Source organism: Neltuma alba, unplaced genomic scaffold (assembly GCF_004799145.2).
Source record: "Neltuma alba isolate B1F8T4 unplaced genomic scaffold, ASM479914v2 tig00012805_pilon, whole genome shotgun sequence".
Taxonomy (NCBI): Eukaryota; Viridiplantae; Streptophyta; class Magnoliopsida; order Fabales; family Fabaceae; genus Neltuma; species Neltuma alba.
Window position 1 is genome coordinate 111,173 of NW_021637202.1, and position 20,748 is coordinate 131,920.

The window sequence follows — 20,748 nt, forward strand, 5'->3', positions numbered from 1 at the left end:
ACTACTTTGAAAAAAATTCATAAATATGAGAGATAAAGTGGAATGGGGTCTTATATTTAGGATCAAAATAAAAGTCACACAAAGTCTTATATTAAGGACTGGAGGTCTTATATTTCAAGGTAGTTCTTCTAATATTGGTAGTTCTAACCAATACACTTGATTAGTAAGGATATCTTAGGAAAGACAACACATATTTATCACAAATAACTAACTTAACTAACTTCTTTAATCTACTCAAATTAGTCAACCAACTCTTATATTTAGAATCAGAAGTAATATCTTTTTTATTTTCATCTAACTAGCATTTTTTAGTTCCAACCAACTTTTAAGGCTTCCCAATATAATGCCAAATAAGTTTTTAATAGGATTCTTCATTATGAATGGGCTTTCCCAGATCTTTAATTCCAAGCCTACGGCTCCTTTTCATTTTTTTTTCCCCCCTTTTAAATATTAAACACCAGGTATCTGCTAGCCACATGGGACATAAATTAAACTAAGTCAGGAAGAACCACAAGGGCGGCAGTGTTCTCCCAATAAATATTGAACACAATTTCGTTCAAAAGACTCAAACTTAAGACCCTTAGAATTTGTTTGGCATAAAACACGAATAGGAAAGGAAATATAAATACTCTCTTTCATAAACATAGACTATCTTTCAAACAATTCCACTTTATCATTTACCAAACAACTAAAAATACTTCCCTCCACATTTTTCTCACCTTGATTTGTACCCCAAATCAATAGCAAGTCGTCTTTATCGATCAACATTGCCTTTTTGAATATGAATGCTCTGGGTGATCATTAAAAAATTTGCACGTGAATCATCATTTAAGAAGTTAGATTTTTCAAAAGTAATAAGCGGTGCTTTATACGAAACCACAAACTAAAATGACCATGTCTAAATGGGCTTATAATTTATGCATAACTCAACTCTTGAAAAAAGAAAATACAAAAAACTGATTATAAATCTCCGACCAATAACTATTACATCTAACCCTTAATATAAGAACTAGTTGACTAATTTGAGTAGATTAAAAAAATTAGTTAAATCAGTTAATGTTGTTTTCTCTAAAATACGCTTACTAATCAAATATATTAACTAAAATTATTATTTGATGAAAAATTTAACACGTGCAACTACTATAAAAATAAATTTGAAAAAAAAAGTGGATAAATATGAAAGATAAAATGGATTAGAGTTTTATATTTAGAATCAAATTAAAAATCAAATGAGATCTTATATTAAAGATACAAAAGAACATTCCCGTGGCCAATCCCCATGCGGCTTCGCCAAAGCACATAGCTTTGTCTCTCAAAAAGAGCATGAAGCATCTCCATCATGACGAAATTTGATCATCACACTAACACGTGTAAAATTTCACAGCAGGCCAGTTATGGTCGGAGGTAATAATAGATCATGTAACACACATTGATTATATGGGAAAGATGGAATATTCAGATTAATTATTTTTGAAAGACAGAACGATAAAACATGGCTATCAATACCCTGATCATAATATATACAAACTTCAGCATAATTTGTGACAATTTACTGTCAAGTTCCAATTCTTAAATGAAAACCAGATATTTAGATATCTTTAACAACTCCATATGATTGAGTCTTTAAAAAAATATTATTTCGCATACTATGTTTTTACCGAAAAACTTAATACTCCTCCGGTCCTAATTATAAGACCCAATTGACTTATTTGAGGAGATTAAGGAAGTAAGTTAAGTTGGTTATTTATAATAAATAAGTGTTGTTATTCCTAAAATATCCTTGCTAATTAAGTATATTGGTTAAAACTATCATTATTAGAAGGATTATCTTGGAAAAAAATGCATAAATATAAGAGAAAAAATGGATTGGGTCTTATAATTAGGACCAAATAAAAAGTCAAATTGGGTCTTATAATAAGGACCGGAGGAGTAACAAATACCTAAGAAATTTTAAGGAGGCGTTTTCCTTACTGTATTCCTCTGCACTACCAAACTAATCATGCTGCTTCCCAATAGTCCAGGCGAACCCAAGTAAAATTTAAAATCAAATATTGTTTCGAAACACAAACACTCAGCTGATTTCTGACAACAGGTTGTTGTGTTCTTTAATTCTCTACTGCAGGAGAAGATGCTGCCGCTGCATCTAGTTCGGTAGTTGCATTGGTGGTAAGTGAGAAGGCAAATTCCGAAACCAAAGGCAAGTGATCACTTCCCACCCTCTATTGTTCATAAAAAAGAACCGTTAGATTAGGAGGGAAAAAAATTATAATGTTTTATCCATTATGAGATTATAGAGTTTGGAACCAAACAAAGGTCCAAGGAATCTAATACGTTACAGTGCACTGAAACAGATATCAGCTGATAAGAGGATCAACGATCCAATGAACTACCCGTGAACATATTTTGGAATCAACCTCCGATTCCAGTTTTTTCTATCAATTGGGATACTCGAGGAAGAGCAGAGGCAAGCATGATAATCGTGGTTCTAAAGAGAAGTGCTAACATATAAAGGGGATTTCTCTCAGCATCTGGATTATCTGTTAGATATGAGTTCTCCAAAGTCTAAAATCTTAATCTATTTGCCTTTTTTCATTTCAATTTTTCATCATATTTTGCGAGCTTCCATAATCCCCCTCAACAAGCATATCTGATGACTTAGTTGAATATTAAATGCTCCATGAATAATGATTTAAAATGGAATTTAGCGCCAAGAACCAAGTAGTAATTACCTTGCAGGGAAGGCCACCTGTCCTCCGGAGAATATTAATTGGAACAGTATCCAAAACTTTTGTTGGTATGATACTGTCAGAGTACCTGCATCAATTGCAAAATTCATATCATTTAATCTCAAGTCATTTACAACAAAAGACATCGATTAGCCTATTGAAGATGCCGGTTACCATAAGTAATCAACAGTGCCAAGAAACTTTGAGTGGTAGGAAGTTGCCAAGGGTTCACCATTGAATCCCCGAGTACTTGCTGAACCCTGGCAAAGTAGAACATTCCATTTGAAGGTAGTCGGAACCAAATCCCATTTTATACAGAAGATGATAATATCTTTCCAGTGACATGATGATTTTTTTTTTTCACATGAAAGAAGGATTCAAGAAAATAAAGGACTACAATTACTTAGTAGCATGGGATACTTGATGATTCTACCCCAAAAAAAAAAAAAAAAAAAAGTGACAAAACAATGATGCTCATATACCTTAACCGTGGCATAAGAACTGTTAAGTTTGAATGGGTGCACAACGACGTGACGCTCAGAACTTCCTGTTGCAGTCATTACCTCCTCATCTGTCCAGTTTTTAAACAATCTGGAAGGGATAGCTGGTGAACATAATGCTCAGAGGAAAAGCCTAAGTAGCCTATGCCATATTCAAGAAACTCATGTTCTACAATAAAAAGATATAATCAAACAGCGATCCCATTACAAATTACGGATCATTCAATATACTAAGCAATATGAAATTAGTCATGAAAATGCACGTTGACTCAAATCACATTAAAGCAGGGCAACAGAAATCTGCATATTCATTTAAAAAAAAAAAAAAAGGGAATCCCACGTATCTTCTCGTAATTAAAAAAAAAAAAGTTCACTGACAGAATAAGAAACTCTCAAGTCTTAACAAATTAACGACAGAATGACTTAAGCACAAATCATCAGAGTTCCGGAGGAAGCAGAATCTAGAAATGACAAAGTAGCAAAATTACATTTCCCTCAGAAAGTAATCAGACCATGAAGCCAATTACACTTGCACTACTTCATCTTAAGCACGTGAATAATCAAAAACTAATTCCCTACTATATAAACCGGCACAGAAGCTTATGATAAATCAATAATTGCCAGAGGTTAGACAGAGAGAGAGAGAGAGACGTACCTATCCATTAAGATAAATGGATTGACTGCCTCTTTTTTATAGCCTAAAACTTGAGCAGGATGACAGTTCTTCTGTCCAGATAATTCCCTTCTGTCATATAACATGATATTTAACTGCAATTAAAAACCACAGTTAATTTCAAGCAAGCACCTACAAGTTATTCGCCTCACATGATTAATCCAAGTTATTGCAATATAAAATGAACTTGCAAACCAAAAAAATGAATCTAACAATATGAAAGTATTCACCTCAGTCGATGTCAAGAACTTGTATATACCACTCTGTTGATGAGAAATTTGAAGGGGAAAAAACAGACAGAAAACAAATCAATACAACAAAAGTAAACACAGAATGCAAGTCTAGGCACCTGTTGCTCGGCCTTGACTTGCTGAAGACAAAAGCATGTATATTTTGAAATATGGCACCTGAGGAGTACTATTAAAATCACCCGCAAGCACAACAGGAACATTTCCCCATTTTTCTGAAAGCGCCTGTGCTCTTGACAAGAGTGAACGAACCTGAAAATATAAAATATTTCAGTTTAATAACAATTACAGTACAGCAGGATTGAAAGAGCAATAGAAAACTTGAGAATGAATCTGGGATATTCTGTTCAATAAAAATGACCTCCTGAAAATTATATGCTACCTCCAGTCATAAATATAAGATCTAGTTCGTAGTATAATTTGCACTACAAATTAGATCTTGCATCTAGGATTGGAGGTAGTATTATGCAATTAAAGAACCCCACACAAACCTTAAATTCAGAAGTTCTATACGCAAAAAAGGGTATTAAATTGATCTTTGCATCTAGTTATTATGATGTAATGATAATCTGACATAGAAACTGCAAAGCAACACAAGAGACTTACTTGGCCTAGTTTAACTTCTCCTCTGCTTGGGTTATAAAGCACATGGATGTTACCGACTAGTAGTCTTCTCGAGTCAGATTTACGCATCTGCCTGTAACGTATAAGTTAGAAGCACAAAGGATGAAAGACTGCTTGATGTACCCTAGAATGATGCAATTCGATTATCAGAATTTAGATCCACGAGGCCACAAGACCGGGCAGGACTAGTACCTCAGCTTCACAGCTTGTTTGGATTTCACATGCCATGGCGTGCAGCAATAAGTAATCAGAATTCATAAGACATTCACACACTCAAAGTCTACAGCTGTTGGGATAAAAAAACCTCTTTCAACACATGCACTGGATTTAGGAACTTACCATCGAAGACTACATAAGCATCTACCTTAAATTTTCACCTCTTAGACCCCTTAATTTTGGAGCTTCAAAGTAATTAGCTTAAATATTATTGTCTTACGATTTGGAGAAGCTTACGACATCCAATATTACCAACCTCCCCCACCCCCCGGGGGGGTGTGGGAAAAGAATTTACTGATAGTTCCTTCAATCCTTTTATCCCTTGTCTCTGAAACTGTTTCCCATGCAACTACATGCCATAGGAGGCCCACATATTTTGAGAAAAAATAAATAAATAATTATTGATAAAATCCTTCATCCAATAGCTTCAGATTCCAAATGCAAAGTGGGAAAGAAAATTGCTTATTCTAAGGAGTTAGTACCTCAAAAACTGAAAGCTGAGCAACATTATCACGGAGACCAATGCCCTTAAATTCAATACTCTCTCCTTCCAATAACCGGAACCTAACAGACAGACAAAATGGTGTCAAAACTTCCATAAATCAGTTACATGTAACCAAAAAAAAAAAAGGAAACCTTAGCAATCAATAAACTAAACCCTGTTTTTCTTACTTGTCAGCTTTCCAAAACAAAGCGCAACCATCAATTGTGTCTCCAGTACGCCTCTGCAGCCCATTTTCAAATGTCATTATCGCCTCATCAGTTACTCTTCTTGATATTTTTTTTTTTGGGTGACAGTACTCTTCTTGATAATTTGGTGAATAGATTACCAACTATAAAGCACTCAAGCATGCCTTCTGAATCAGCATGTTTTGATGACCCTAGATCATCAGGTCAACCAAGGAAGCTAGTCCAAAAGATGGTCAGGGAGCTCATACTTGGTGGAACTCAAGACATACTGACGGTTTATTCTATATATATATTTATATAACCGAGACATTATAATAGATGTAGTAGAACTTGCCAAACAATATAGATGATAACCCATGGTTGAAATTATACCTTATAAGATCCGATATATCCTGCTTTAACCAAAGTGTTTGAGATCTCCCAATACCTGTCAACCTCCTGACAAATTGTTCCAATTTACCATAAGCTACTCTTTGTGATTCAGCTCTAGTCAATCACAAAATATTTAATCTCCTCAAAAAGAAAAAGAAAATAAGAGAAAGATGACAATGCCTTACTTGTAAACATATAATATCTGGGTCCAAAGCAAAGAGTTCTTTACAAATAACTCTCTTACGATGATTCCACTTCAGGTACTGAGAAGGAACATTTAAGTATAAATCTCTGTGCTCATAAGCATTTCTATCCGCCAGTACGTTATAAGATACCACGGTGAATCTTTCTGGAACACGTAAGTTCCCCACATACGACAAAGCCAATGAAACAAGAGAGACATTAAAACCCAAAGACGCATAGCCTATACTTACTACGAATAATATAGATCATGCTTGACAAATAAAAAGTCATTCTTCCAGCCTATGCCCTTCGAGAAACAAAAAAAGCTGAATTCAAAACTGTTGTTAGGTGAAGATTTTTTCTCCAAACTATGCAACGAAAGAAGAGGGAAAGTAGGAAAACCGGTAGATGCTAGTGCTTCATGATCGGCTTCAACCCAATGGCGTTCAATTCCAGGAGCCGGCTCGAAATTTCTCCGTCTTAGAGGATTATACCATCGTCGAGTGTAAGAGCGAGTAGATGGTGATGAAGATGAAGATGAATCAATGAAACCACTGGAGCAGCTTGGGAAAACGGTGACCTTCTTACAGGAGACGGAGAAGAGAAAGGAATGGCGCTTGAGGGAAACTGAGGTAGCAGTGGGAGAGCGAACACTAAGCCATGAAGAGCAATCGCGAGAGGCCATCATCACCATGAAAAACGAATTGATAAGAGCAGATAGCGGTTACAGCTAACCAGGCTTAGCGCCACTGTCTGTTATCCAGTTCCCAACATAAACTAAAAGGAATATCCACAGAGAAGGACCGTTGAAGCCGAAGAACTACTCCCTCAACACCTAACCAAAAGCCGTAAATTGAAATACTGGTTAAAATTAATTAAAAATAATAAATAGGTATTTTTTTATAGGAAAAATCTTTAAAAAATAACTGTTGAATTTCAAAATTCTAAATCATTATTGACTATTGCACTTGTAAACAAAATTACTATAGTCAAAAGTAAATAACAACACATTTTTGTAGTAATTCCTGATTTGTCATTTTAAAATTCAACTGTTATTTTTTTAGAATTTTTCCTTATTTATATTCTAAATATAAAAAAAGACGAAAGGGACATATAATTAATAAAAAATATTAACACAAAGTGTTACTTACATATGGTAACAAAATATTCTGGCAGCAAGGTCACCATATTTTAGTTGTTAACATTTTCTTTTTAAAAAAATATAATTTAGTTTAAATGCAAAATAAATTAATTACCATGTGAGGCTAATGAATTTCAGTAGTAGGGTTATCATACGAATTATATACAGTAGCTTTACTTTTAATTCCCAAAATTAATTAGCCCAAATCTGAAGTGAGTGAATTTTTAAGTGAGGTTAGTGCATTTCAATAATAAAATTATGCAAACTTTACACCCGCCTTACATTTTTTAATAATTTTATGCTTAGTTACCCAAAATAATGCAATTAGAAATAACTCAATTTCTAAAGTTATTTTAATCATTTTAAATAATGGTGTTAGATAAACTTTATACCTATGGTATGTTTTTCCAATTGTGATGTTACGCGAGTTGTTGGAACTAAAAACAAAATTATTGAAAATATTTAAGATGCGTATAAAAGTTGCATCACTTTGCTGTGAAAAAAATATAGATACTTAGTTGGATGAAAATAAATAAAAAAGTAATTCTAGGAGGGTAAATCTCAAATTTTTTAAAGTTTTTTTTTTTCATAGTATTATCTCTTATTTTTCTCCCAATTCAAACCAAGTCCAAGTTCACCTAAAAAACTCATCTGTTTTAGATATAGTGTAAATTTTTCCAAGATTTAACACATACTTAAACAAAATCTCCTGATTTTGAAGTTAAAAAAAAAAAAAAAAAAAGGCCGGACTTGAGTATTAGTACATCAATATTCAATACTACTATATAATTTTAGTTTGGGGTCAAAGTGTTTCAAATAAAGAATCAAACATACTTAAAAATGAAAAGTGATTACTTGATTATTTTTATGTAAATTTATATTACATCCAGCTCTTAATATAAGAACTAGTTGACTAATTTAAGTATATTAAAGAAATTAGTTAAACGAGTTATTTGTAATAAATATGTATTATTTTTTAAAAATATCTTTGCTAATCAAGTGTATTGGCTAGAACTATTACAAAAACTATTTTAATAAATAAATAAATATGAGAGACAAAATATATTGGGGTCTTATATTTAAAACCAAAATAAAAGTCAAACAAACTACTCCCTCCGTTCCTTATTATAAGAGACGAATAACCGAATTACGTCGATCAAAAAAACAGTTAAAATTAGTTAAAAACAATCAATGTGTAAAAAGTATAATTTTTTTTTCAAAAATACCCTCATTAATAAGGAGAGAGAATATAAGGGAGAATAATAGTAAATTATTAAAAGAAAGAGGAGTGGGAAGGAGAGAGAGTATGAGTTGGAGACAATAAATATGGGTAAATAGGATAGGAAATCAACACAAAAGTAAAGACAACTTTTAAATGTCTCTTATATATAGGAACATGCCTAAGCATCAAATGTCTCTTATAATAAGAAACGGAGGGAGTGTATTTATTAAGAACCGGAGGTATAGTACTACCACTACTTCTTCTTAATATAAGACTTAATTGTTGAGTATTTATTAATGTTTTTTAAATTATCCATATGGATACTCTCTCAACCATAATCAAATAAAAAAAGAAAGGAGGATATTAAAAAAGATGATTATAATGTTTTAGGAAAAACATGTTATATTTTTTATAATTAACTAACTTAATTTCTTTAATCCAATCAAATTAGTTAAATAGATCTTATATTAAGGACCAGAGAAGTGTTATTAAAGACCAAGATCCTTAACTCAAAATTTGAAATTTTGTTATCTCAAACACGAAGTGAAAAACTTTTTTTTTTTTTTTTGCCAAAAGTGAAAAACTAAATTGACGTATTGGTTTCCAGCGTGATCGTTTCCTGTAATTAGAGGGTTGTGGCTTAACGCTTTGCTTCTGGGATTGGGCTTGGATGAACAAAGTCTTGAGCCCACGTCATCCATCTTATTGATTTCATTGAAGAGTCTCTGTGTAGCCCAATTGAATTTCAATTGCCGCAAAGATCTCGTGATCCAATTGATGAATTGAAAACTTTCGGATCCACTGCTTTTAATGCACAATTGAAGACTTTCATGTCAGATAACGTTGAATCGAATTCCTTCCACTAAATCTAATCTTGTTATTTTTTTTTGAAAATTTTTTTAAAAAATGACTGTTGAATTTTAAAGTTTCCAATCAAAAGTTACTACAAAAATATATTATCATTTGTTTTTCGAGCGTAATCATTTTTACGAGTGCAGTAATCAATACTAATTTGAAATTTTAAAATTCAACAGTTTTTTGTTGTTGTTGAGATGTTCTCTTTTTTCTTTTTCTCTGTATAGTACAATTAAACACATGTACACATATAAACGTATCAACCCTATATTTAAATTTGAAATCTAGTCCAAATATAGTAAGTGCCATTGCCGTTAAAATAAGTTGCTGGTTATATCACAAGAAATTATATCACTATGCATGCAACCGCTCAAGAAGTGAAGATTTGATGTGATTAGTGAAAGAAATCGACGGTTCTTTTTATAAGCATACGTAATCAACCTTATGCAAACAAAAATGATTAGTATAAATAATTAATTTATTGCAAAATGTCAAAAAATTGCTAATAAAAATCGTTAGCTAAAAGACTTTATTTAATTATAATTATAAATAAAAAATCAATACTTTAGACAAAAATGTTTACGTCAAAAAAAAACAGAATGTTCTTATAATAGAGGTGTTTTTTTCCCTTTTTTTTTTTTTTCATTGCATAGAGTCACATTATGTTAGAGAAAGGCCCACGGGAAAATGCAGCTGCAACAATTAAATCCATAAAGGTAGTTGCAATCACAAATATTGTTCATTTGTTCATATCCAACTATACTCTTTTGTTGTTTCACCAAATCTTGCACCAGCCATGTTCATTATTAATGTCTTTTCTTTCTTGGTGAAATTCATTATTCACATTTAATTCTTTTTTTATTTCCGGTACATATTCATATCATTCAAATAGCTAATTAACTAATTTAAGTATATTAAAAAATTAGTTCAATTAGTTATTTGTACTAAAATAGGTGTTGTATTTTTTTAAAATATCATTTTTAATCAAGTATATTTACTAGAATTATGTGTAATGAAATAATTTTTAACATGAACAATTACTATAAGAAATACCTTAAAAAAATAAATAATTATAATAGATAAAATGAATTAATTATGTTATTTTAAAAACTGTATTAAACATTAAAATAGCTTTTAAGTTGGGAGTTCTTAAGCTTGGACTGCGTCAACTAGGGACTCTTCAAGCAGCGAGCATGGGGCTTTGTAACTGTTGCTACAAGTCTGTCTCTAGCCCGACCCATTCTCGGCAACACTGACAAAGTGACAACTTTTGTTGAAATAAAATTTTACTATCAATATTATATAAGAATCATATTCACAGTCTTCGTCGTGTGAAAGTGAAAAATATCCTCCATTCACGCTCTCCCCATCTTGACATGATCTTTTTGAAAATTGAGAGCTAAACTAATAAAAGCCAACACCCACTGCTAGCTACTTCCATTATCATATTCCCTCTTCCTCTCTGTTTTATCTTTTAGGTTTCTCACCCAAAAATGGCTCTCAACTCTCTCTTCGTCCTCTTCACTCTGTCCATTTCCTTCTTCGTTCTTCATTTTCCTTCAGCTTCCTCACGCACTGTACCATCTGAAACTGACGATTTTGCTACTACTGAGCTTGATGTCTCTTCCTCTCTTCACCGAACCAACCAAGTTCTCTCCTTCATCTCAGGATTTCTTGAAGAAGAAACATACAGTACCCCCAGGTTCTCCTCTTCTTCTTCATTCTCTGTCCAGTTACACCCTAGAGATTCTCTGGTTAATTCGCAGCACCAGGACTACAAGAGCTTGGTCCTGGCCCGACTCGCCCGTGACTCAGCTCGAGTCAAATCCATCACCACCAAGCTCCGGCTCGCCCTGAACCAAGCTGACAGGTCCGATCTGTACCCGACCGAATCCGAGATCCTGCCTGAAGATCTATCCACGCCGGTTTCGTCTGGCACCAAGTTAGGCAGCGGCGAGTACTTCACCAGAGTCGGCGTGGGTTACCCGCCGAAGCCTTTCTTCATGGTTCTCGACACCGGGAGCGACGTGAACTGGATCCAATGTAAGCCCTGTACGGACTGCTACAACCAAACCGACCCGGTTTTCGACCCGGCTGCTTCATCTTCGTACAGTCCTCTCACCTGTAGCTCGCCGCAATGCCAGCAACTCGAAACGTCTGCTTGTCGGAGCAACAAGTGTCTCTATCAGGTTTCCTACGGTGACGGCTCTTTCACAGTCGGAGACTATATGACGGAAACGGTGTCGTTTGGCAAATCCGGGTCAGTGAATCGCGTTGCTATTGGTTGTGGCCACGACAATGAGGGGTTGTTCGTCGGAGCCGCCGGGTTGATTGGCCTTGGCGGTGGTCCTCTGTCGCTTACATCTCAGATCAAAGCAACGTCGTTCTCCTACTGCTTGGTTGACCGCGATACGGACAGATCGTCGACTCTTGAGTTCAACTCGCCCAGACCCTATGACTCAGTAACCGCCCCGTTACGGAAAAGCCAAAAGCTCGATTCATTTTACTACGTTGAACTCATCGGGGTTAGTGTCGGAGGTAAAACAGTCCGTATCCCTCCGTCTACATTCGCTTTGGACCAATCAGGAAGCGGCGGAATAATCGTCGACTCAGGCACCGCCATAACTCGGCTCCAGTCTGATGCCTACAACGCGGTCCGTGACGCGTTCGTGAAACTGACTCGGAACCTGAAACCCGCCAGCGGGTTTGCTCTGTTCGACACATGCTACGACTTGTCGTCGCTGAACTCAGTGAAAGTGCCGACCGTGTCGTTTCAGTTCAGTAGTGGTAAGTCGTTAGAGTTGCCAGCGAAGAACTACTTGATTCCGGTGGACTCAAAGGGGACATTCTGCTTCGCCTTTGCTCCGTCGTCGTCGTCTCTGTCGATCATCGGAAACGTGCAGCAACAAGGGACACGTGTCACCTTCGATCTCTGGCTAACTCTGTAGTGGGTTTCTCAACCAATAAATGTTAATTGCCTATTTAGGAATTTTCGATAAAAGCCTGTTTATTAATGGCGGAAAGCAAGAAAATTAGGTATGTTCTGGATTTTGGATTTGCTGCGTCTGAATTGGGAACCCTTCGCGGGTAAGAAGGAATCTTTGTATTTTGGTTCGAGTGAATTGAAATTTGGAAAAGAAAACATATTATGACATTTGAGATGTGTGAGTCAGTGGCATGAATGGTAAATTTGAGTAATTTTGGAACCTATTACAGTACATGTACGGCCAAAATGCAGTGATGTGATCGAATGTATGTGTCGTGGCCGACCACGATAGAATTATTTGAGCCAAGACCGACACAGGGCGAGTTATCAAGATGATCTCGTGTCTCGATTCGCTGAATAATCCGCCAATCCAGTAATAAGTTTGCATATAAATAATTGAAAAATTACGATTTTTTTTAAATTGTAAAAAAAAAAAATTATAATGAGTGGATGCTTGAATGATGAGTTTATTGTTGATATTAGTCTTGCTACCCACTCCTTATTGGAAGTGTTTAGTTATTACTAATTCTCAGTTTTAATTAATATAAGATCTTATTGAAAATATAATTTGATTTTTAATATAAGATACTAATTTAATTTATTTTTAATATTTATCCATTTTATGAAGTTTTTAAATTAATATACAAGTGGTATAATTTTATCTTATTAATTTTTTATATTTTTATTGAGTATTTGTAATTCTTTTAGTTACGACATTAATGCCTACATTTATATTTTGTCAATTTACATATCATTTAGTCAGTATTTCTATCAATCTTAATTAAAAAATTATCTATATATAGACGAATATATTTTTTAAAAAAAATTACGACAACCTGATTGAAAAAAGACTAAAATGATAAAAATAATAAATTAATTTTTCGTCGGCGAAACAAATGAATTAGTTTTTCTAAATATTTATTCTAGTTTAACGAGATACGGCATGTACTTTTTATCGTCAAGATTATGATGCTGTCGGCTGATGTGATATTAAGTAGTACTGCCACTCTTGTAATTTGATTAAAGTTTTGGAAAAATAAAAAAAATACTCATTAAAATTAAAAAAAAAAAACAAAAAGGTGATCCAAATAAATAAATGACCAAATAGATATAAGGTATGAATTTAGAATTTGCAGCTTTTAGTTAAATGATTAATACGATCCTAGAGTAAGATAAAGAAAACGATTGAATATTTTCACATATTAACACGATTAAAATAGATTACAAAACTCATTACATAAATGGTCACTTTCATTTTGTAAGTTGTTATTCTCATTATATATTTAGTAAAATTGTGGATAAAAGCATTAAAAATAATTGCAAATAAATGAGTTACAAATCCCTTAATGTAAATGGCAACTTTTGTTACGCAAGTTGTGATTCTTTTTACTTGTTTTGTAAAAATGTCTACAAATAGCTTATAACAAATTGTAAAACTCTTTATATAAATGGTCACTTTTATTTTATAAGTTATTATTTTCGTTATATGTTTAGTAAAATTATATACAAATAAATTAAAAATGGTTACAAATAAAGAGATTGTGAAACACATTATGAAAATTGGTATATTCATCTTGAAAATAGTTAATCACTTCACAAATGCTATTAAAAGCTACCTTCATTATAATGAAACCTAAAGGAAAACTAAATCCAAGTTCCTCAAGTCATCAAAAATGGTTCTTCGAAATCACATTGCCCTTGTCGCGGGAGTAGATTGTAGTCGTTGAAGTTGGTTACTGTCATTGAAATACATTGTCCTGTCTAAAATAACTTGTACTCTTTGAGATTGCCGTCGTCGAGGAGGTCGTTGAAGTAACACCAACTATGATAAACAAATAGGAAGCTTAATATTGTTCTTCATAAATATTTTCGATGGGTCCCGAAAGCTTAAAATGTTATTGTCTAGCATTCTTCTTCTAGTTCTATCTCTGCTCTTTGCATAAAATTGTTTTCAGAGAATATGAAACTGCCTGATTTTCTAGTATTATAAACCATTTGTCCTGAATTTTAAAAAACACATATTGGGATTTACAACTTTTGTAGTGAAAGTAACCACTTTGTTAATCAATTTTGCAACATGCTTTCAGGAGATGTGCAACTTGTTTCTAAAAACCAATAAATTCTATGCTAAATTTGACAAAACAAATAGTGGGGTCTACAACTTTCGTGGTGAAAATGATCATTTTTTCAATGGGTTTTGCAACCTGTTTTCAGGGGATGGCAATTTGTTTCTAAAAACAATAAAATTCCACGTTGAATTTTACAAAACACATAGTAAGGTTTATAACTTTAATAGTGAAAATGACAACTTCTTCAATGGGTTTTGTAACCTGTTTTCAGGAGATGGGCAACTTGTTTCTAAAAACCAACAAAATTTCACACTGAATTTTACAAAATATAATGAGATTTACAACTTTCACAGTGAAAGTGACTGCTTTGTTAATGGGTTTTACGACCTATTTTTGGGAGATAGGTAACCTGTTTTTTACTACAAATAAAATTTTACGCTGAATTTTACAAAACACATAGTGGGATTTATAACTTTCATAGTGAAAGTGACCACTTCTTCAATGGATTTTGTAAACCTGTTTTTACCAGATGAGCAACTTGTAAGTATAAATAAATCATTTAGTGGATGTACGCCTGAAGTACATCACAGTAAATATTGAACCATTAGCTTTTATAATTAACTACATGTGCAATGAAATATACCATTCACGTAATGTATTTTACCAAAAACCAATAGACATATGACAACAGTTACTTTACATAATTGCTTGCTATCATTTTTTGATTTTTGTTACATTATTCACCAAATGTCAAATATAAACCCTCAAACCCAATAATCTTGTCCCATGAAGCAACTACAAAAATGAACAACTCAAACCCCACCATCAACTTCTACTCACTTACGGAATCTCACATGTTCATTTCCTCTCTTCTTCTCTCTGTCTCTTCCCTGTTTTTTCTTTGCTTCTTCTCTAAACTTCATTTATCTCTCTCTCCCCCTTATAGTGTTGGTGATGAGATTGAGAAGGGAAGATGAAAGACAAGAGGTATCAAGTCTCAAACCCCAAGCATAATGAAATATTCATTAAGAACATACCAAAACGTCATAGGAGAGACTGCATTTTCTTCTTCTTCATCAAACCCTTTGACAGTTCATGCCTAGCCTCCAGTTCTGCCGCCCTTCAAAGAAGAAGAAACCTGAAGAGAGAAAAATCGCTCTCTGAACATAAAATGAAAGAGAAGACAAAAAAGGATGAGAAAAAGGGCATTGAGGTAATTTGTTAAAATTTGTAAATCCCAATTTGATACCAATAGACCTATTTATTCTTTGTGAAATTAGAATGACTAATCTGAAATTTCAAAATTCAAATGGTATTTATATGGGATTTTCCCTAAAGTTTTTTGGAAAAATGGCAAAAAAAAATATTGAAATAAAAAAATTGTAAATAAGGACCCATAACAATATTAGCACATACTTTGACACTAATAATATGGGTTTTGACAATATTTATAAACCGGTCTTTATGTGTCATTTTTCTATTTCGATGATTTTTTTGGCCATTTCTCTCTCTTTTTTTTTAAAGAGTCATAGCATTTTGTATGAAAAGTTTTATGAAGTGAGAGGCCGTTTACCCACTTTAATTACTAACTTCTAGCTAAATAGTGCTACCACTCTATTAATCTATTCAATAGATTTCACTTCAATAAGACATAAATGACAATGACAAAAAGAAATGGATTCTTGTCAAACAAAAAAAAAACGGATTCTTATATTTTAAGTTCCTAAATCTCTGCTCTGCCTTTCTTTTTAATTAAAAAAGGGTTTGCTAAATCTCAGCGGAAAAAAAAAGGGAAAAATTAACAATGTGCCGGCTTTTTTCTTTTTCTCGGGACCTTCTTAAAATCACGCGTAATGCCGTGTTGCCGTCCATTCTTCAGTGAAAGTTAAAGGCACTACAGAAAAGGCGGTAATGAGCCCCTTTTATTTGGCCAAAAGTAATGAAACATTTTTTTTTTAAATATTATGACATGAAGTATATTATTTAAATCAAGGGAAACTCTCTGACTAAAATGAATTAGGGACTATAAGTAAATTAAATAGTTTTCACTTTGTTATAAAAATCAAGAAAATATCTCTAACAACTCTTTACCATATATTCACAATAAAAGCTTAACTAAGTTTAGCTTCAATAATTTATGACACAATATTCCACATATGGCCCTGTTTGGAATATGTTGGTACTGGCATGGTCCATTTCATGATTTTTAGCACAAGGATTTTCAGTAATTTTAAGACTATATAATACCACTTTTTCATGAGATTACTCAGCATCACAACCACCCCTATTACTGTTAAGTCAATCCCAGCTCAGGATTGAACATTTTCTAACAAACACATATTCTTTTTCAGCTTTTTGGAATGATTTAAAATTTTTTTATAGAATACGAGATAAAAATACGATGAGAGTTTTTTTTTTCAATTTACATGAACATAGTTATAAGTGTTTATAAATCAAGATTTAAACAAGATAATGTCTTCATATCTTCATCCTCCTTCACTCAGTCTTGAGCCAATAGCAAGCTTGCAAGTCTGTTCAAGATTCAAACTAGATGAAGTGGTAGATCCGAATCAGATATAAGATCCGTTTAGAATAGTTTGTAATAATTTTTTAATCATGATTTATAAATATGAAATAAGATGTAGTTTTTATTTCGATTTATATAAGATGTGCTTATCAATAATTTCTACTTTTCTAGCACTCTGCCAAACAAGCCCATACATGTTTCTCCTCCCTAATCGCCAGGTTGTGAATCCGTTTTTCCTTTGTTTGAGTTTGTTGTTCTCCTTCTGTGTTTGTGAATTCGTTTATGTTCTTTTGGTTTTGCATTTCTAGGTGCTTGCTGATGAGGAGACAACGATGAAGGAGCCAAGTCGCCAACAATGATATAGGGCTGCTGCTTTTAAAAGAAAGAAGATAGGGGCTTTTCAGTAATTTTAAGACTATATAATACCACTTTTTCATGAGATTACTCAGCATCACAACCACCCCTATTACTGTTAAGTCAATCCCAGCTCAGGATTGAACATTTTCTAAAAACACATATTCTTTTTCAGCTTTTTGGAATGATTTAAAATTTTTTTATAGAATACGAGATAAAAATACGATGAGAGTTTTTTTTTTCAATTTACATGAACATAGTTATAAGTTAAACAAGATAATGTCTTCATATCTTCATCCTCCTTACTCAGTCTTGAGCCAATAGCAAGCTTGCAAGTCTGTTCAAGATTCAAACTAGATGAAGTGGTAGATCCGAATCAGATATAAGATCCGTTTAGAATAGTTTGTAAATAATTTTTTAATCATGATTTATAAAATATGAAATAAGCATGTAAGATGAGTTTTATTTCGATTTATATAAGATGTGCTTATCAATAATTTCTACTTTTCTAGCACTCTGCCAAACAAGCCCATACATGTTCTCCTCCCTAATCGCCAGGTTGTGAATCCGTTGTCCTTTGTTTGAGTTTGTTGTTTCTTCTGTGTTTGTGAATTCGGTTATGTTCTTTTGGTTTTGCATTTCTAGGTGCTTGCTGATGAGGAGACAACGATGAAGGAGCCAAGTCGCCAACAATGATATAGGGCTGCTGCTTTTAAAAGAAAAGAAGATAGGGGCAATTGGATCCTTTAGTTCATTTTTGTTTGACTTGAACCTTACTCTTTTGTTTTTTAAATCCATCACATATCAAACATAATTTTAAAACTAATTTACCCCCTCAATTTCATGTTCAATCTCATTTTACACCAAAAAAAAAAAACTATTGGCAATAACTTAATTTTTCCTGCGATGCATTTGGTTTCGAACGAATCACAAGGATTCTAATATATAAAAATTAAGTGAAAAGTTTCTCACATGTTTGAAATCCAAGTGATTTGTAAGCTAAAAGATTAGCCAATGAACTATATTCCAATGACTTGATTTCAAAGATTTGTTCAACACAAAAAACTTGATTTCAAAGAAACTATTAATAATTAATTTTCTTATATTTTCCCAAATATAAACCAACTTCATTTCACCCATTGGATATCATTAGTTAACCAAAAGTAAACATGTTACAATGATATACCAAAGCACAACCAAAATGATATTTGGGGACATGAATAAAATAATAATGGTCCAGATTGACGAGTAGATTCTGTTCACATGCAGGAATAAATTAAGGGAAACAGGCAATGATTTGGGCAATATTATACAAATATGGGGAAGGCATGAAGACAAAGAATTCACGTGCATGCAGGAGAAAATTAGGCACTAGGATCAGAAGACCCATCAATCACGCCATTGATGGAAAAGGACAGTTAGGTCAACCACAAAAGCTTCAGGAACTTCCAAATAGCTGTTTGTCACTTTGGAAAATTGATTCACATGTCAGGCCTTAAATTCTGCAGTTTTTTCCTCACTCGTTCCTTGTTGGCTTGCAAAATTCTTTGGGTCAATAAAATTTTTTCGTGTTCGTTTCTTAAATTTTAAACCCATTCATAATTTTAATTTCTGAAATTTAGACGGTCTTAATTTAGAGATATAAATATCAAAGTGATGGTTTGAACTTCCTTACCAAAAAAAAAAAGTGATGGTTTGAACTCGTCAGATGATACTTGGCTGCATATTGTCTGGATGGATAACTGGAAAAAAGAAAAAAAAGTAAAGCAATGCAAAGAATGATTATAGAGAGGAAAATGAGTTTTTAAAATACAGCACATTGAACGAACTCTTCAAACAAACAATAAAGAAAAAAGAAGGCTAAACAGTTGCATTGTGAGAACACAAGATCGAATCAGATATCATTTGATAAATCCACATCACTACTTTAACGCTGTCTAAGACACTTTGGCAAATTTTATACTTTCAGGAACTAATGTTGAACTCAATTTTAACGACTAAAATCACGAGTTTAAAATTTTAAAAAAACAAAACTAAAATAAACCAAAATTTTAAAGATAAAAAATTATATCAATCTAAATTCTTTTCATTTCTCGAAAAAAAATTGTTCTAACCACTAATTGAGTTGTTAATATGTTTGACGTTGACAGTTCTATCATGGAAAGCAACGAGTCCTTAATCAACATTACATCATAGTGAAATGTTACTTTCGGTCCTAATTATAAGATCTAGTTAATTAATTTGAAGAAATTAAAAAAATAAGTTAAGTTAGTTATTTGTAATAAACATGTTGTATTTTCTAAAATATCTTTACTAATTAAGTGTATTGGCTAGAACTATTATTATTACAATAATTACCTTGAAAAAAATACATAAATATAAGAGATAAAGTGAATTGTGGTCTTATATTTAGGATCAAAATAAAAATTAAACAAGGTCTTATATTAAAAATCAAAGGTAGTAAAAAGTTTATTAATTAAAATTAGAATAAAAAAATCAAATGAATATTATATAATAACAAGTTTTAATAAAAATATATGCTACTTACTCATATAGTTATTATTTATTAAATTGTTTGCGTGAGACTACACAATGATTTTCCCTTTTTTAAAATTTCAATTTAGATCCAAAACTTTATGGGAAAATGGCAAAAAAAAACCTCTCAATATATGAAATTGCGATTTGGAACTCTTAATTTGGAAAATGACAAATAAAGACTCAGTTACATATTGCAAATATGAAATTTTGACAAAATATTTAAAATGCCCTTCAATCAAGTTGTGATTTAATCTACTGAAATTGTCATTCGCTAAAGTAAACTTCTTATTTCCCATAGTTAACTTATCATTTGATATATTCTTAGCCAAGTTGTGATTTGATTTGCTGTAATTGTCATTTGCTAAAATGAACTTGTAATTTTTCATAGTCAACTTGTTACTTGGATGAGGGACATTTTAGACATTTTACCAAAGTTTTATATTTACCATATGAGACTGGATCTTTATTTGCCATTTTCCAAATTGAGGGTCTCAAATCACAATTTTACATATTGGAGGGTCTTTATTTGCCATTTTCCCAACTTCATCTCACTAGAACAAAGTCTCAATGATTTATTAAATTAAGGAATCACTCCTCTGACCCTTAATATAGAATCTAATTGTTAAGTTAATTTTAATCCTAAATATAAAACCTATTTCTTATATTTATCAATTTTTTTCTAAATTGCCCCTATAAATACTCTCCCAACTACAATCAAGTAGAAAATAGATAGAGAATATTAAGAAAGATGATTATGGTGTTTTATAAAAAATATATCATATTTTTTATAATCAGCTAACTTACCAAACTTCCTTAATTTAATT

At 32.6% G+C, this 20,748-nt stretch overlaps 2 protein-coding genes across 2 annotated transcripts; one reads left to right on the forward strand and one right to left on the reverse strand.

The window, feature by feature from the left end:
- Positions 1-1,936: 1,936 nt before the first annotated feature.
- Positions 1,937-6,989, reverse strand: LOC114731117 (carbon catabolite repressor protein 4 homolog 3). Its single transcript, XM_028918237.1, has 13 exons — positions 6,635-6,989; positions 6,235-6,398; positions 6,050-6,115; positions 5,660-5,712; positions 5,470-5,551; positions 4,754-4,840; positions 4,307-4,399; positions 4,130-4,162; positions 3,882-3,994; positions 3,209-3,317; positions 2,901-2,986; positions 2,730-2,814; positions 1,937-2,219 (listed from the first exon to the last, which is right to left on the reverse strand). Exons 1-13 carry the CDS (start codon positions 6,924-6,926, stop codon positions 2,106-2,108), a joined length of 1,377 nt encoding a protein of 458 aa, XP_028774070.1. The 5' UTR covers positions 6,927-6,989; the 3' UTR covers positions 1,937-2,105.
- A 3,848-nt stretch (positions 6,990-10,837) lies between these two features.
- On the forward strand, positions 10,838-12,738 carry LOC114731116 (protein ASPARTIC PROTEASE IN GUARD CELL 1). Its single transcript, XM_028918236.1, has one exon. It carries the CDS (start codon positions 10,944-10,946, stop codon positions 12,396-12,398), a length of 1,455 nt encoding a protein of 484 aa, XP_028774069.1. The 5' UTR covers positions 10,838-10,943; the 3' UTR covers positions 12,399-12,738.
- The last annotated feature ends 8,010 nt before the right edge of the window (positions 12,739-20,748 follow it).

Excerpts from the sequence above, each read along its gene's own strand:
- LOC114731117 (XM_028918237.1), bottom strand. The coding sequence starts at position 6,926 with ATGGTGATGATGGCCTCTCGCGATTGCTCTTCATGGCTTAGTGTTCGC. Across the intron at positions 6,116-6,234 it reads CAGATATTATATGTTTACAA|GAGGTTGACAGGTATTGGGA; the intron begins GTAAGGCATTGT and ends ACAATTTGTCAG. Across the intron at positions 3,995-4,129 it reads AGTTCTTGACATCGACTGAG|TTAAATATCATGTTATATGA; the intron begins GTGAATACTTTC and ends TTTTAATTGCAG.
- LOC114731116 (XM_028918236.1), top strand. The coding sequence starts at position 10,944 with ATGGCTCTCAACTCTCTCTTCGTCCTCTTCACTCTGTCCATTTCCTTC.